This window comes from Archocentrus centrarchus, unplaced genomic scaffold (genome assembly GCF_007364275.1).
Source record: "Archocentrus centrarchus isolate MPI-CPG fArcCen1 unplaced genomic scaffold, fArcCen1 scaffold_41_ctg1, whole genome shotgun sequence".
NCBI classification, from domain to species: domain Eukaryota; kingdom Metazoa; phylum Chordata; class Actinopteri; order Cichliformes; family Cichlidae; genus Archocentrus; species Archocentrus centrarchus.
Window position 1 is genome coordinate 1,566,630 of NW_022060267.1, and position 17,458 is coordinate 1,584,087.

General features: G+C 43.4%; 1 protein-coding gene and 2 long non-coding RNA genes across 3 annotated transcripts in view; 2 read left to right on the forward strand and 1 right to left on the reverse strand.

The window, feature by feature from the left end:
• The window catches only part of LOC115776949 (NLR family CARD domain-containing protein 3-like), a 71,114-nt gene extending 55,737 nt beyond the window's left edge, over positions 1-15,377 (reverse strand). Inside the window, exons 1-2 of the mRNA XM_030724749.1 lie at positions 14,381-15,377; positions 13,959-14,072 (exon numbers count right to left, since the gene is read on the reverse strand). Of these exons, the coding sequence (XP_030580609.1) occupies positions 13,959-14,072; positions 14,381-14,430 (164 nt within the window). The 5' untranslated portion in view covers positions 14,431-15,377. The remainder of the gene's footprint in view (positions 1-13,958; positions 14,073-14,380) is intronic.
• On the forward strand, positions 1,664-3,635 carry LOC115776984 (uncharacterized). The gene is made up of 4 exons (XR_004019545.1): positions 1,664-1,747; positions 2,929-3,025; positions 3,250-3,415; positions 3,554-3,635. It is a non-coding gene; the product is annotated as an uncharacterized LOC115776984 (long non-coding RNA).
• Positions 9,067-10,262, forward strand: LOC115776990 (uncharacterized). Its single transcript, XR_004019551.1, has 4 exons — positions 9,067-9,198; positions 9,618-9,674; positions 9,836-9,917; positions 10,008-10,262. It is a non-coding gene; the product is annotated as an uncharacterized LOC115776990 (long non-coding RNA).
• Positions 15,378-17,458: the final 2,081 nt, after the last annotated feature.

Sequence of the window (17,458 nt, forward strand, 5' to 3'; positions counted from 1 at the left end):
CTGCATTATCAGGAATTCGGCTCCCTAGCCGGCCTTGGGCTGGCAATCATATCTCTCCAGGCCTATGTGTGACGGTCGCTCTCCCCCCTCAGCCCTCTCTGTGATTTGTGAAGCTGGATCTGGTGTACCACGCCGCTGATGAACTTCCACCACTATCAGTGAACTGTTTTGGCTAGGAGCTGGTATCTGGGCTCCACAATGCCCCCACCCTCTCGTCTCTGTCTGCATCCCCTCCTGACCCTGACCTTACCCACCATATTGCTATCCTGGCTTTAAATGTGCAAATATGCTTTTGCTGAGGTGTTTTTTGGAACCTCGTACGGTGTTTTAATGAATACAGTACGAGATGATTTTTTTGAACCTACCTATCCCAGTGTATCTCTTTCTGTTCTGCTAAAGGTAGCGCTGCAAGTCGGCTGCATGACCTCGGACACCTGTCCCCCCGTGTTTGTGTTTGTTGTATTTGTCACGGCCCCTCCTCTGATCTGCAGGGGCGGTGCTTCCTGCAGGCAGAGGTGGGCCTTGAGTAATTGGAGCCACCTGGGCTCACTAATATAAGCAGGGCTCCACTAATTATTCTGCCCTCTCTGCTCCTCCAAGTAATATTGGTTTGTCTTTTGTTCTGGTTTTTCAGTTGCAATATTCACTCAGGTTTCCACATACATGTCCACGCACTCATACATTGCATACACTGGACATAATGACATACTCACATCTCATATTTATCTTTCTTTTTGTTTTGCTTAAGTTTCAATAAAACTAATTTATTGGCCTACACCTTTGCCTCCCCTCATTCTTTGTTACGGGCCGTGAGCCAGCCTGTGACATATTCTTGGATGGGTGCTCTGTTAACTGCAATTTCCAATGTGTGAACCTGTTCACCCACATGGCAATAGAACCTTCATTCATTCATTAATGTGAGGTGGGGTGGCTGTAGCTCAGTAGGTAGAGCAGGTCACCTACAGGTAAATGTGTTGTGTAAGTGCTTTGAGTGCTCAGACTGAGTGGAAAAGTGCTTGATAAATTATTACTTGAATCAAATAATGTATAATCAGTAGTTGAATTAAAATGATCAAAATAGTGTTTGAATAAAAAATAACTAAATAGTGGCTGAAGCAAATAATAGAAATTAAATAAATAGATTAGACAGAGAGCAGACAGACAGATAGAGCCAGACTACCTTTAGGAGATATGTTTATCTTATTCATGGCTTTCCCAATCTCAGAGGAAAATATGTTTATCTTATCTTTGAAGGTTTTGCCATATGTACATTAGGTGCACAGGAGTAAATGTCACTGTGTCCTGTTAGTAAGTTGGATCAAACTGCTCTGTCATGATTAGGGACATATCAGGGCAGGGAGATGTGTTTCTTTTACAGGGCCTTTATCACTGATGGAAGAAATCTGAGCAGTGAGAGCCAGCCACTGACGAACCAATCTGAGAAGGCCAAGTCTAAACCACGGCTCTCTCCATCTGTTTTTGAATTGATAGTGCTTGTAGTACACTGTAACGAATGGCTGTAAAAACTGCAGCATGATCATACAGTAAGGCGGCTGTAGTTTGGAAATACAGCTCTTTGCTGTGAACTGAAATGCCTCTGAAAAGAATATGGAATTTAATTGGACCGCTGGATCACGTGCATAGCTGTGCTGTAAATTTTAAATGTACAGTTGCATTGTGGGATATTTACCGGCTGGAGGCGAATGTTCGCGGGCTAGAGAGCGGGACCAAGGAGGATTTTCACCGGGTAAGTACTTTTTTAACATTTTTATTGCAGTTTTGTGTCTGTTAGTGGGCAAACAAATATTGGATGTGGTGAGCTACTCTCGCTTCTGTCACAGTCTTCTAGCTAGCAGTTGGTCGCCGGGCGCTGCGCCTTGCTGAGGCTGCTATTATTTCACCACAGTTTACAATCTAGCACAGAGCAGTTTGATTAACAATGTGCACATTTGTTCTCACTGTGGTCCTGCTGCTCTTGATTTCACGGCTACAGAAATGGAAATGACAGCCGGCATGAACGGAGGAGAAGTAAGAGGAAAAATGAAGATCAAATGGAAATTTCAGGCTTCTAATTTAACAAAAAGAGTCCCAACATGAAAGGTAGATAACAACCTTCATGTATTTTGAGACACAAATTGAATTGAATACAAATTTTAGGGCTGCAAAGAATAACTCAAATAGTTCTTCTATTAAAAATCCTCGACACAAATTTGTTGCTTCGATGTTTTTAACTCTGCAGCTCAGGTGTCTCCATGCGAGCATTTCATCCACGTTAGCGACATTAAAGGACTGTCGCTGTGGAGGATTTCCATCATTTGGAAAAAACCACGCTTTACACGAGTGGATCATCCTGACAAGTTTTTCCACGCCCCCACTGCTCTGTGCTGTGTGCGTGTGTGTGTGTGTGTGTGTGTGTGTGTGTGTGTGTGTGTGTGTGTGAGAGAATGTCAGTCTTTACTTCAGCTGCAGCCACCAGGACGGCTGCTATAACCACAGTTAGCTATTAGCATTAGCATCGTTTGGTGCTGAACACCCCCCCTTCAGTACGAGGGGCTCGTCTAAAGGTTTTTATGCTTTAAACCCTGATTAGCGACTAAAAATAGAGCTGCAGTAGAAACGTAATTTGGAGGATGCTTGTGAATAAAAAGCATTACAGCATTAAACTCATGCAGCCCCCAGTTTTTCAACTAAAACACAGCAGCAGCTGTTTTACTGCAGTCTGTCTGCACATGCGCAGCAAGCAGAAAAAGGCGGAGCCGCTACTGAGACCTGAGCTCAGGTGGAGAGAAAGGAGACGTTATTCTAGTGTCCAAAGCAGCAGCAGCTTTTACCTGTAACCAGCTTAAAACCTTTACTGGGAAACAGCTGGAGGTCCTTCAGCAACCAAATGAGGAAGAATGAAAAATCAAATCCAACGTTTTTTCTTAGGTAATCTTATGTTGTGATGTGCTACAGAGGTGTGCTACAGCTGCAGGTCTTAAAGGGACACACAACCTGCCGCCAAGTCCACAACTCATTGCCCTCAGTAAGTACAACATATGCACAATGTAGTCTTCAGGGTGTCTCACTGTATCTCCCATCCCCCTGTCTATAGACAAATGGGTGGAAGATACAGTGGGATATTGCCATCTTACTGTCTCTGCATCCCTAGGTCTACAGACAGAGGGGAGGCAGATACATCCCTCTGTCACTGAGACAGGGATGTATCTGCCTCCCCTCTAATATCAGTTAATATTGTTATTTTTTCAGGAGACAACATTACCCTTCATCATGGATGATCAGCATCGAGGGTGAAATTGTTTGAGGGCGTTCAACCTACGTTCCAGGCTGGTCTCGCAGCACTTTTTGCCACCTTCTACGTTTTTAACCTTGAGTATCCAGAGGAGGCAGCATGCACACTGGAGGTTTTTCAAAGGTGAGATCTAATTCAGTGATGCCTTTGTTAAACATATTTGGTAGTTCACAAGCATCTAATCTAAAAGGTCAATATGTAACTTACAGTAAAGAAAAGGGTGGTTTTGAACACTGAGCTATATGTCTCCATCTGTTTTAGGTGATTCACAGGCCTCAACCCTGAAAGGGGAACAAAGGCTGCAAAAGGAAAAGTAACATCAAAAATGACAGGACGACTCGTGCAAAAGAAAAAGACAGCAGTGAACAAACATGTCTCCACTGTCCTCTTCATGGACTACCAGAGGAACTTCTAAAATGGTAAGATTACACATTTACTGCTCTCTGTATGTGCTCTTTGCTTTTTTTCTTTATCTGTCCTCCTGTCCATGGACGTGTCTGTCTCTCCCTCTCTTTCTCTGTCTCTCTGTATCTGTCCTATCCATTTCTAACAGACAGACAGGAGGACAGCTACAATGAGGGAAGGTCAGAGAAGTGTCCACCAAATCTGTCCTCGTCTTCCTGTCTGTCTTTAACTGACATAAATGTAGTTTAATGTGAAATGTGTATATTTCATGTGTTAAATGAAACATTTTCCTTTCTTTATCTTCCAGCCACCCTTTGATGAGGCGTTCAGGACTAAGCCCCACTCAGCACTCATTCATGTTGGTTTGGTTTGGCTGTTCACGAAGTTTTAAACTAGCTCAAATGTTAAAGATGTTACTGTTAGGGTTCCTATAAAGTGTTCAAAAATATGTAACTTCAATATTTGACAGTGCTGGATTCCTTCCTTCAAAAGGAAGGGATCCAGTTGTTTGACAGTTTGTTTGTTTTTTAGAGATTTTGACCCTTTGGAACTTTTCTTTTAAAGGTTATTTAACTTGTATGTGATGTAATATTACCATGGGGGGTTATGCATTTAAAAATGTATCAGTTCATAATGTTTTTTGGTCAGTTCATGTCAGTGTATTTTTACACTTTGGTTTCTATACTTTTTGACTTGTATGTAAAAAGTTGCCTTTGCAAAGCGTCATGTTTTGTTATGTTTCAGTTTGTTGGTTTTAAATTGACAATGAAATAAATTAATTTTAAAATATATATTTTTTTATTTGCTTGAAATTAGAAACATTGCTAACATTTATTGAGAGTTTGGTGAATTGCAAACTGCAAGTTGACATTTTAACTTTTAACAGCTAGCAATAGCCAAAGTATGCAGAGTTTAATTCCTGTTGAAATTAATATTTAGGGTGCCTCTTACACTACTGTAAAATGAAATAACTTTTACTGTAATTCTATCACAGGAAAAAAATGAAGTAACAGTAACCATGTAATATAATTACTGTAAAATTGTGATAAAATCACAGTAAATTGTAATGAAATTACAGTAAAATTGTAAAACAAAATTACAGTAAAACTGTAAGAGAATTACAGTAAAATTGTAAATTACAGCCAAATTGTAATTAAATTACAGTAAAACTGTAATTAAATTACAGTAAGGTTACTGTAAAAATTACAGTAACTGGCTGGCAACCCTGCTGCCAGTAGATTACTGTAATTCTACAGTCACTTTTTAACAGTGTATAAAATAGTTATGTTTAGCCGAGAGACTTTGCTCTGTGGGGAGGGGAGCCACAGCCAGACTGCTGGGATGGTCTGTGTCTGCCTGAACCAGTGGCCCATGTACATGCTGATAACTTCTGATTCTTTAATATATTAAATGTTTTCATTTTAAATTAAAGTGTTTGAGGTGTCTTCCTTCACAAATAAAAACACGAACACTGTTAAAGGTGTCTGTGAAGGAGATGAGCTGAAATGCTGACTCAGGAAATCCCAAAGATAAAGCTGTGAGTCAAATGTAATTCTGTGGGAACTCTGGTTATGGCAGCCTTACAGTAAGACATGCTTTCTGACAACTAACAGGAACCTTAGTGGAGCCAGTTTGTCCTCCATGCTGGATGCAATTAGAGCAGCCATAGCAGAGATTACAGAGGAAATAAGGGACTGCACTGAAGGTGGGACACAAGCCAGAGCTTGGATTAGCAACATCAGAAGAAGATGTAGTTACAGTCTGCTGTGAACAACCTGAGGCCAGTAAAGCTGCCAGAGGGCCTGACAAACCGAAGGTCATCTACTACTGAGTGGGTGGACAAGGACATTTTTATGAACCAGTGACTGAGATTTGACAACATGAAGCTACAAACAACATAAGGAATAAGATTGAGTTCAGCAGCAGCTGCAGAGCCTGGGTATATGATACAGAGTTACTGAGAACTGAAGAGAGAACAGTACAGAAAGAACATTGATTGGATCCTTTGGGATGAACAGAACATGCCACAGATTTTTCTTATTATGGGTTTTTTTTTTGAGAGATTAATGATGGGAGTTAATGACCTATGGGTCTGGATGGTACTTTGATAAGAGTTAGACACACAAATGTCTCAAACACTTTCTGCTGCTTTGGGACATTAAAAGTATCATAAGCTTGATTATAGCTGATGATCATTGAATTCATATTCTTAAGTTTTTAAAAGAACAGCACCCATCACACTGTTTATGATAGAAATAAAGGATGATGACATATTTACTCACAGAGCTTTGTTGGAGGCTTTGACCACTGGCAGCAGCCTCAGCAGAGCCTCCTCTGAAGCAGAGTATTTCTGCAGGTCAAACACATCCAGATCTTCTTCTGATGACAGTAAGATGAAGACCAGAGCTGACCACTGAGCAGGAGACAGTTTATCTGTGGAGAGACTTCCTGATCTCAGGGACTGTTGGATCTCCTCCACTAGAGAACCATCATTCAGTTCATTCAGACAGTGGAACAGATTGATGCTTTTCTCTGCAGACAGATTCTCATTGAGCTTCTTCTTGATGTATGGACTGTTTCCTGATTGGCTGTGAGCTACTTCCTGTCTGTGTCAGCAGGCCTCGTAGGAGACTCTGATTGGTCTGCAGTGAAAGACCCAGGAGGAAGCGGAGGAACAAGTCCAGGTGTCCATTTGGACTCTGTAAGGCCTTGTTCACAGCACTCTGATGGAGAGCTTGTAGCTTTGTTTTTAAATAATTTTGACCTTTGAGGTTGTTTGTTGTTCTTCCAGCAGATTGAGTCCAGACTTGATGAAGGTCAGATGGACATGAAGAGCAGCCAGAAACTCCTGAACACTCAGATGGATGAAGCAGAACACCTTGTCCTGGTACAGCCCTCTCTCCTCTTTAAAGATCTGTGTGAACACTCCTGAGTACACTGAGGCTGCTCTCATATCGATGCCACACTCTGTCAGGTCTGATTCATAGAAGATCAGGTTTCCTTTCTGCAGCTGATCCAAAGCCAGTTTTCCCAGAGACTCAATCATCTTCCTGCTCTTTTACTCCAGTGTGGATCTGTCTCAGCTCCTCCATCATACTTGACCTTCTTCACTTTGGCCTGAACCACCAGGAAGTGGATGTACATCTCAGTCAGGGTCTTGGGCAGCTCTCCTCTCCTCTCTGGTTTTCAGCACATCCTCCAGAACTGTAGCAGTGATCCAGCAGAAGACTGGGATGTGGCACATGATGTGGAGGCTTCGTGAGTCTTGATGTGGGAGATGATCCTGCTGGCCTGCTCCTCATCTCTGAATCTCTTCCTGAAGTACTCCTCCTTCTGAGGGTCAGTGAACCCTCTGACCTCTGTCACCCTGCTAACACAATGAGGAGGGATCTGATTGGCTGCTGCAGGTCGTGTGGTTATCCAGAGGTGAGCAGAGGGAAGCAGGTTCCCCCTGATGAGGTTTGTCAGCAGCACATCCACTGAGGTGGACTTTCTAGGGTCAGTCAGGATTGTAGTTTTGTGGAAGTCCAGAGGAAGTCGACACTCATCCAGACCATCAAAGATGAACACAACCTGGAAGTGTTCAAAGCTGCAGATTCCTGCTTCTTTGGTTTCAGTGAAGAAGTGATGAACAAGTTCCACCAAGCTGAACTTTTCCTCTTTCAGCACATTCAGCTCTCTGAAAGTCAATGGAAACATCAACTGGATGTCCTGGTTGGCTTTGTCTTCAGCCCAGTCGAGGGTGTATTTCTGTGTTAGGACTGTTTTCCCAATGCCAGCCACTCCCTTTGTCAGCACTGTTCTGATTGGTTCATCTCTTCCAGGTGAGCCTTTAAAGATGTCTTCTTGTCTGATTGTGTTTCTGCTCTGTCTGGTTTCCTGGATGCTGTTTCAATCTGTCTGACCTCATGTTCCTCATTGACCTCTGCAGCCCCTCCCTCTGTGATGTAGAGCTCTGTGTAGATCTGATTCAGGAGGGTTGGGTTTCCTGCTTTAGCGATGCCCTCAAACACACACTGGAACTTCTTCTTCAGCGCAGATTTAAGTTCACGTCCACAAACTGCAGCAAACGTTTCTGAATGAATAAAGAACATCGGTTAATGTTTTACCAAATAGATGTGACTATTTCATCTCCATAAAGAATGCCTGTTTGAATCCATGCTGTTTAATCTCTTTAAACTTCAGTAAATGTCTCATTCATCCAGCAGCTTCAATCTTTAGAGAAATCCTCTTACTGCTCTGCAGACGCTCAGCCAGCTCCTCCTGCTTCATTCTCCTCAGGAAGTCCACTGTGATCTTCACTAATGCCTCTCTGCTGCTCCTCCTCTGCTCTTCATCCTCCCTCTCTAAGCATTCTGGGTAATCTGGACTCAGGATCTTCTGGATCTTCTTCAGCTCGTCCTTCACAAAAGTGATGATGTTGTCCTCCAGCAGCTGGAACAGACTTTATGAATGAGCCAATCAGACTGAAATCATGGAGCCAAACATCAGATCCATGTTGGACACACTGACAGTCCACTGGTCTCCAAAGAGCAGCATGGAGATGACTGTGAGCAGAATAGATGTAACAGTAGTTGTTGTACATGTACAGACCTGAAATATGGAGTCCAGCTGTGTTTGATGCTGCTGGGCAGACTGACCACTGGGACCCTCTGAGCTCTGCTGGTCCACTCTGTGGAGGAACCATCAAGAATGAGTTCAAGCACAGGGTAAAGATGCAGTCAGTGATATTTGGACAGAAACAGTGACTCAGTGACTCCCTGTAGCTGTAAATGTTCTTCATCCAGCTGATCCCACTGAGAACCAACAGCTCAGCTTAGTGTGCTGCTTTGAGTCTCAGAGCTCTGCTGAGCATCAACAACTTCTGAGCCAAAAGCTTCAAAATCTCATGTTGGAAACCTGATGTTTTACAGACAGAACCTCGAGCACTTGATGGAATACCTTTGACATAAAGCTGAATTCCAATCAGGATCATTGGGAGCAAAAGCCCAGTTATGAATGAGGAAAAGCCCAAATGAAGTGCTAACAGGTCCTCTTTAGGATCAACAGCTGGAAATCATTTAGCTCAGGCAGTGGCGCAAAAAGGGGGTATGCACTATATGCAATGCATAGGGGCGCCGAACAAGGGGGGGGCCAAAGCGATGCGGGGAAATTATTTCTCGAGTCGGCATTTTCTATTTTTAACAGCTGTGCATATGATTGATCAATAACAGAGGCATGGCGCTGATTAGGCGCCCCTGTGCTCCTTCACCTCCCCTCCTCCTGTCCCCCCGACACACCACACACAACACAACACACACACACACCACACACACACACACACAGACACAAAAGGCGCTGAGGTGCGTGTGCGTTCGAGAACGCGCTTGATCGCGACTGTTGGAGATGGAGAGGCAAAGAAGAAAGCTCTCCGGTGCCCAAAACAGAAAACGGAAGAGAGAGCGGGATAAAAATGTAGTTGGGATGAAACAAAGGTTTACAAAATGGTTTAAAGACAGTCGGTAAGTTATCAGTGTATCAAGAGGAGGCTTTTAAATAGGTTTAAATCAGGTAAGCTTAAATTACTACTTGTAAAATAACAGGTCACTGTTCTGCAACTGTGTGCAGCAGTTACAATATAACAGATAATAACAAGAAAAATAAAAGAACTTGTAATAATTTGTTTCTCTAGATGGTGAATCATAAAACATAAATTAAAGAACTTGGCAGTGAAACACTTGGGTTTAAATGTCTTCACTCAATATAACACTACAATGCTGTTGTAATGTATCTGATAAGTGCCTTTGATAAGATTAGATGCAGCATCCTGTCAGTAACTGTTATCCAAAAGGATATAATTTAAAATTAAAATATGTTTTTTATATGTGGTTTGACTGCTGTATTTTAAAAAAATACTGAACACAAAGTTCATGTCATTCAGCTGTGAGGATGGAGAGAAAGAAGAGAGGAAGAGAGACAAAGAATCAGGACAGACAGGGTAAGGCAACAGCTTGGTCTAATATTAAATAGAAGTGTAGGAAAAGCCACTTAATCCCATGTGATTCATTTAAAAATTTAGTTTTAAAAGTGCATTTGTAAGATCTGTAATTAGTTTAAATCTAATATGTAATGGTTTTTTGACCATGTGACCTAGTGGAGAAGAACACAGACAAGGTGTGAAGGAGACAGACATGAGGTCGATGATGGTATCTGCTATAGAGGAGACCAGTGATGACATCAGGTAGGAATAATTAAATTAGAGGCCACAAAAACCCAGTATTGTTTCAATTTGTGATTTTACTTTTCACTGTGTCCTTTTTGGGAAAATTAGTGCAGACAGACCTGGCAAGTCAATCAGCACAGGGAAGAATGTGGAACAGGGAGTTGCAGATGAGGGAGAGGAGCAGAGAGGTCCAGATGATGATGAAGAGAGAAAGAAACAGACAGATGCAGCAGAGAGTGCTGGTGCAAGGCCTTACTCAGAAGATCCAGCTGAATGGCCTTCACCCCATGAAATAGGGAGCTCATTTAGGCAGTACATGGTTGAGAATGGCCCACAGAAATGTTCTGATGGGCCATATCCAAGATCAGATAAGAGTGAAAGGTGTTTTTCCAAAGCATACTGTTTTCATTTACTGTCTAATGGAAGAAAGTGGAACGTGATTGGTTACTGTACTCCAAAAGTAGTAACAGAGTCTATTGTTTTGCATGTAAGCTATTTGGTGAAGCTAAAGTTGCTGACACACGCCTTGTGGTGGGGTATAATAACTGGCAGTGCCTTTCAAAAACTCTGACGCACCATGAAACCAGTGGTTCTCACATAAATGCTTATCTGATGTGGAAAGAATTGGCATCCCGCTTACGCCTCGGTAAAACTATTGATAGCGAATTGCAGAGAGCCATGGCCACAGAAAAGGCACACTGGAGAAGTGTGTTGACTCGAGTGATCGACTGCATACTCTTCCTTGCAGAGAGAAACTTGCCACTGAGGGGGAAAAATGCACAGTTAGGAAATCCTAAAAATGGAAATTTTCTGGGAATCCTTGAGCTCATAGCAAGGTATGATGTCACACTGGCAGAGCATCTTAGAAAGGCTGTCTTAAAAAAAAGCCACCGGATATTTGTCTTGGTGCACTCAAAATGAATTTTTAAATTCAATATCAGAATGTGTTTTAGGTAAAATCACTGCCCAAATCAAAGCCTCCAAGTACTTTGCAGTGGAATTGGACTGCACACCCGATATTTCAAAACAAGAGCAGGCCTCAGTTATCATTCGGTATATTCATACAGATGAGAAGAAGGAGGTCACTATTGCTGGGTCTTTTGTGGGGTTCACTGCTGTGAAGGACACAACTGGGAAAGGCCTCACAGATACACTGACAGGGGTGCTGGATGGTCTGGGGTTGGACCTGGCTAATTGTAGGGGGCAAAGTTATGATAATGGCTCCAATATGAGGGGAATAAACAAGGGTGTCCAAGCTTTGATACAGCAGCGATGTCCTGAGGCTCTGTTCATCCCTTGCTGTAGCCACAGCCTGAACCTTTTGTTATGTGATGCAGCTGCATCCAACAAAGAGTGTCTAACCTTCTTTGGCACTATTCAAAGATTGTTCACCATCTTTTCATCTTCTGTGAAGAGGTGGGATATTCTCACAGAGTTTGTTGACATCACACTGAAGCCTCTGAGTGACACCTGGTGGGATTCTAGATGCACTTGAAAAGCTTGAAGAAGTGACAGGAGATGGCAAAATTGTCTCAGAGGCAAAGTCCCTAGCTGACGAGATTGTTAGTATGGAGTTCCTTGTGTGCCTCTTAGTTTGGTGTGACCTGTTATAAGAAATCAACTTTGCAAGCAAGGCACTACAACAGCAGATGTCTCACTGGACACTGCCATTAGGTTAATCGATTCTCTGAAAGAGTTTTTGCTCAAGTACAGAGAAGAGGGATTTCAGAAGTCACTTGACATTGCAGGCAGGATAGCCATTGAAATGGATGCTTCTCCAAAATTTAAAGAGAAACGTTTTAGGAAGCAAAAGAGGTTCCAAGATGACAATTCCTGCACTGCTTATCATGAAAAGGAACCTGAAAGGCACTTTAGGTGTATGGTTTTCAATGTCATTGTTGACACAATCCTGCAAGAGCTGTCTGAGAGGTTTTCCAATCTTCAGCCAGTGTCTGAGAAATTTAAGTTCATCACTAAAATGGAGCACATGACAAAAGCTGAGCTGGAGGAGTCAGTGACTGCATACGCCCTGACTACCAGTGATGTTTCCAGAGATATCATTCAAGAAATATACCCAGCAAGCCGTCTACTGAAGGGTTACAAGGCTCTAGAGAAGTTAAATTTCCTCATACAGGAAAACCTTGATTTGGTTTTTCCAAATTTGACAGTAGCCCTTAGAGTATTCTGACCACGCCTTTGACAGCTGCATCTGCCGAGAGATCTTTTAGCAAGCTGAAGCTTATCAAAACATACCTTCGTTCGAGTATGAGCAATGATCGCTTGACTCAGTTAGCAGTGATCTCTGTTGAAAACAGAGTGGCACGGTCTATTTCATATGATGCCATCCTTGACAAATGGGCAAGTGCAAAGGCACGAAATGTAACAATTTAATGTTGAAAAATGTCCCCGGGGTCCAGGCTGTTGTTCCGATTTCATAACTTCATATTTCCACTACAGTAAATTTGTTGAGCACTGGGTGCCACAGTGTTACATTTTATTACATTGTTATACATTTTCTTTTGTTTGTGATTGAGCATCTGTAAAATGCGACATAAAATAAAAGTGTGTCCGCATACACCTCAGAAAGTATATAGCTGCACCCCTGAGCTCAGGAAGACTCAGCCCTCTGAGATGTGATTAGTTCCTCCTCAGCTCAACATCCTCAGATCAATGAGATGATTTTAGCTCCCAAACTTCATCATCTGCCCTTCAGGACTCGACTACAGAGCTGCTAACTAGCTCTGATTCAGCTGTTTCCTGATAGTAAACCATGCAGGTATGTGAGAGCTTCAAGTCTCAGCTGTTTGTCATGACAGAGGCAGCTACACTACAGAGGCTGAATCCATATGATTACCTGGTTCAGACCCCACAGAGCTGTCTGATGCTCTGGGTGTAGGAACACCTTTTTACCATCAAGGTCACTGCCAGGATCAGACTTCTCCCCTCCTGTGACCAAACCAACCAATCAGGAGATTTCACATCCCTGTATTAAAGCATTACCACTCACAAAGGTTTCATTGGATAAGAGCAACACAAAATGTGACCTGGATCAGACTGTGAGCTGCTACAAAGCCACTGAGGGTCAATAGTTTAAACTGTGAGTCAGGACTCTCAGAGGAGCGTGGCATCTCCTCTTCATCAGCAGTAGGAGTTGGTACTGTACACAATCAGGTCCACAGGTCAGGCTTCCTGCTTTTTACCTAAACTGGGTCAGTCAGCTACAACATGGCTGCAACGTATCAGTACAACTTAACCCTTCAAGAAGCACACAACATGCAGGCTGCACAGTTACAGACTCACACAGACAGCAGTGAGCATGAGCTACATTAGCTGTTGGCTAGCCTCACTCAGAGGTCATCATGTCCTCCCACATGCTCCCTCTGACAGATGATTGACATGTCTGCCCTCCTCCTCTACAACCTTCACAGTTTCCTGCTCTGCTTCCTCCTGAGACTCAGTTCACATCCAGCTGCTCTGAGTTGCTGCTATAACTGAGACTTCATTGCTGCATTAATGATGGTGAGCCTTTCTGGAACAGCAAACAGGCCCAACCACCTCCACCATGTTTCACAGAGAGACAAACTCTGGATTCTTTCTGCTCAGTTCATCCTCACTTCCTGTCATGTGACTCGTCCACATGACATTTAGCTGTAGGCGGTGTTTTTGGAGTGCAGCCCTGCCATGAACACCACTGCTGCTCAGTGTTCTCCTGATGGTGGTCTCAGTAACACTCCCCAATATGATCCAGGCCTTTAGCTGCTGAGACGTTACCCTGGGTCCCTGTGTGACCCCCCCAGACTCTTTAACAGCTCACTCTCAAAGATGGCACACAAAGACATGAGAATGAGAGACAGAGCAGCTCTGATCTTTCAATAAAAACAGGCTCCCACAGATATGAGCATCGCTCTGCTCAAACACTAATGACTGAGTCTAAGATTGTTTCCTTCTTTGGTTTCTTTCAATCAAACTTCAGGACTTGTGGAACAATCTGAGGATGTTTCAGCTCATATTTATCAGGAACACAGAAACATGTGAAGGAGCTCATCACAGTTCTCTTACTCTGTTGGTCCATCACTGAAGTTTGGAGGTCGATGTTTGGACCGGTCACTCCTCATGGACGGACAGCTGGATCCTGCAGGCTCTGCTCTGTCCTCCTCTTCCTCCTGAGTCAGTCTGAGAGGGAAACCACAAACACTCAGTGAGTTCACATTAACAGCAGGAACTGAGTTACAGTCTCTTTGTCCACTGAGCTGATCTCTGAGCTGGAAACTAGAAACCAGGTCACCATGATCCACATCAGGGATCAGAGAAACCTGATTCCACCTGCTGACTCTGACATTTCAGAGCTCACAATAACAAACACAAAGAGCAGGAAATCTTCTCAGGATATTAGAAACCCTCTGAGTGTGATGCAGTCAGCTCAGTGCAAACTCCAACCTCACTGTCAAACTATCCTCAAGCTCTTTGATGGACACTCACACACTTTAGGATCACATGATGCTCCCACATGATCTGTGTCTGCGTGGAACATGTGACCTGCTGCAGCTGTGATTGGCTGACCGTCCTCCAATCACATCAGAGCGTGTGGAAGAAGAAGAAGAGCAACAAGAACATTTCCTGCACAGATTCATGTTGGTGAAATGATGAACAGGCATCAGTGCGGCCACCTGCATCCTTCTTTAGTGTTGGAGCCTCAGCAGGTAAACTCACAGGTGCTTTGTGTGCCAACAACAACACAACAGCAGACTGCTGTGTGCTGTTAGAGAACAACAACAAAGAAATGATTTTACAGAGCAAATATTCAGCTCAGTCTTTACTTCCTGTTTGTTGGGAACGCCTCCTGAAGTCCAGCACAGCCGTCCCTGATTTCATATGAATCCTTTGAAATCATCATCACAGTTTATTGGAGGAAAACTGGCACCAAAAACTCCTCGTAGCTTCATAAATGAACAGGCAGGTACGAAGCTGAACTCTCAGTCACATTCATTCATTCATGTTCACTCACGCTGCTGTTTACACACATTTAAACCAGATTCACATCTGTTTCTACTATTGTAATGTTCACATTTGAAGGTTAATGTCTCCATTTAATGAGCGGCTCAATCTCACATGTTTCTGTTCTCAGATCTGTGGATTTTCTGCACCATTAATATTTGTGATGTGAAGTGTTTCCTTACCAAGCAAAGCCCCTCAGAGGCATCTCACACACTTCCTGTTAGAGTCCAACACTTCCTGCACAGAGTGTTTGGACTCTGAGCCTTAAACTGACTGATGTCTGCTGAGACTGACAGGTGGTGGGACCGCCCACCTGGAACAGGTTTCACTTCCTGTTTGCTGAAGTGGATTTTCAGCTCTTTAGAAACCAAAGGCTTGTTTTTCAGAGACAGTTTCAATGGGATTGAAGGAACGACGTGTTTGCACTGCAGTTTCTATCCAACAACATCAAGCAGTTAAATCAAAGAGTTCATGTTACTGACAGCTCACCTCTCTGCAGCAGACGCACGCTGACCTTTAAAATCAATGAGGTCCTCTTTAGACCCGTCACTCTTTAAGGACACACAGCTGGGTCCAGTCCAGGTCCAGGTCCAGGTCCAGGTCCAGGTCCAGGTCCTGGTTCGTGTTTACGTTTAGTTCCTCGTCTTTTCCTGTGAATAATGATGCAGCAGTGATGTGAGTGCTGAGCTGTGACATGGAGAAGAGTCATGGACAGTTAGAGATGGTCATCTCACCTCTGAGCTTTGGTCTGGCTCTCATGTTCCCCACACAGAGTGGTTTTAGAGGGAGGGACTCCCTCCTCTCTGTCCTCACACTGATCCATGCTGCTCAATTCACATCAGCTCACACACACTTTCTACCTTCACCTGCAGAGGAAACACAAATCATTGATGCTCACATCAACTGACAGCTGCAGAGCTCATGTCTGATGTGTTGGACTAACATCCACTCCATGTGAGACACAGCTTTCATCAGTTCACTACAAAAAGTGTCCCAGAGAGCCGATTTCAGCCTCCAAATGCCTCCATTCCTGGAGCAGTGATGTTACGTCTTGTACCAAAGCCCTGAGGCCTGTACCGAGCCAAAGGGTCCAAATGAAGCCTGTGTCGAGGCCCGTATGGTATCGTTAGCAGCAGAATCAGAAGCCCCTGGACCAATCAGAGCTTCACTTTCTGCTTCTTCAGGCTTCTGTGTTTTCTAGGGCTCTGAAAGTTATACCAGAAAGAAAGAATCGCCTCAGACCAACACTGGCAGTTTTTTTTTTTGCATTTCCACACCACACACTGTCTCTATACCAGCCATCACCAATACGCGGACCTCGGTCCGGATCCGGACCGAAATGATGTCTCAAGCGGACCTGAACCTAACCAAAACAGAAATAACCACTTAATTAAAATCTTGTTGAGCGCTTTCTGGTTTACCGGCGCAGCTTTTACAGTCCTTACGGTAGTAGTGAAGCGTCCAAGGAAACCCATTGACCAATTGCATGCGAGTTTGGCTATACCACGTGATACCACCAAGCTGGTTCCTGCCGGCTGGTAAACTTTGTAACAAACAGGGTTATTATAGTTAACGAAAACGAACTAAATGAAAACTGAAACTGAAAAAACATTTTCATTAACTGATATTAAAAATCTATAATTAAAAAACAAAAAACATTATTGTGAGTTTACAAAACTAACTAACAGAAATTATAGATAAAATGACCTTTGTTTTCGTAATTTTATTTAAACCCCTTGTGGATTGATATGAAATCATTTTTTTCTGCTCTAACAGTTTAAGCTGGGAGCGCCCTCGGGCAACTGTGTGCGTGTGCGTGTTCACCACATCGGTCCGCAAAGTAATGGCAGCGGTCTGCCGAGAAACTGCACTGATCCTTCAACATAACCTGACCTGCGCCTCCGGAGAAATCAAACTACAGGTCGGGTCCACACGGCCCACAAGGCTGTGATTAACCTGTTCAGTCCTTGTGCGTTTCTGGCTACTTTTTGCTGCAGTGTTTGAATTTATCAGTGAGAGAATAACAATCAGGAATAATAATCAAAGCATCAATATAAGGACTCACAAATGTCAGCAACTGTCTCCTGGAGGGAGACGCTGGAACTATCTGAATGGATGAAAGTGGACAAACAGGGACAGATATGTTTGCAGCCAAAAAACTGAGCACAAAGAGCGAGGACCAAAAAAGTCCCAGCGGGAGCCGCATATAAAACACCAGCACGCGACCACAAGGTAATTAACACACACAATCCAGCTACACAAGTGTAAATGGTCGGCCACTTAAGTAGGTTGTGTACAGAGGCTGCAAAGCGAGCTCTCCGAGCAGCTCCAAACCAGAAGTGGTGAGAACATCAGGATGCAGCTGGATTTGAGCTTTGACTCCTTCAAAAGGTCAGTTTGTTTGTGTCCAACATTCGCTGTGTTCTGATGTTTTACACCACGTGTTCTGCACTGACGCTGCAGTTTGTTGGAGAGTTTATTCAGTTTTGGAGTTCATGTTGTTCTTTATGTTTCTCCTTGTTGATGTTCATGTGTTTCCTTAATATTACACACATTAAATACGT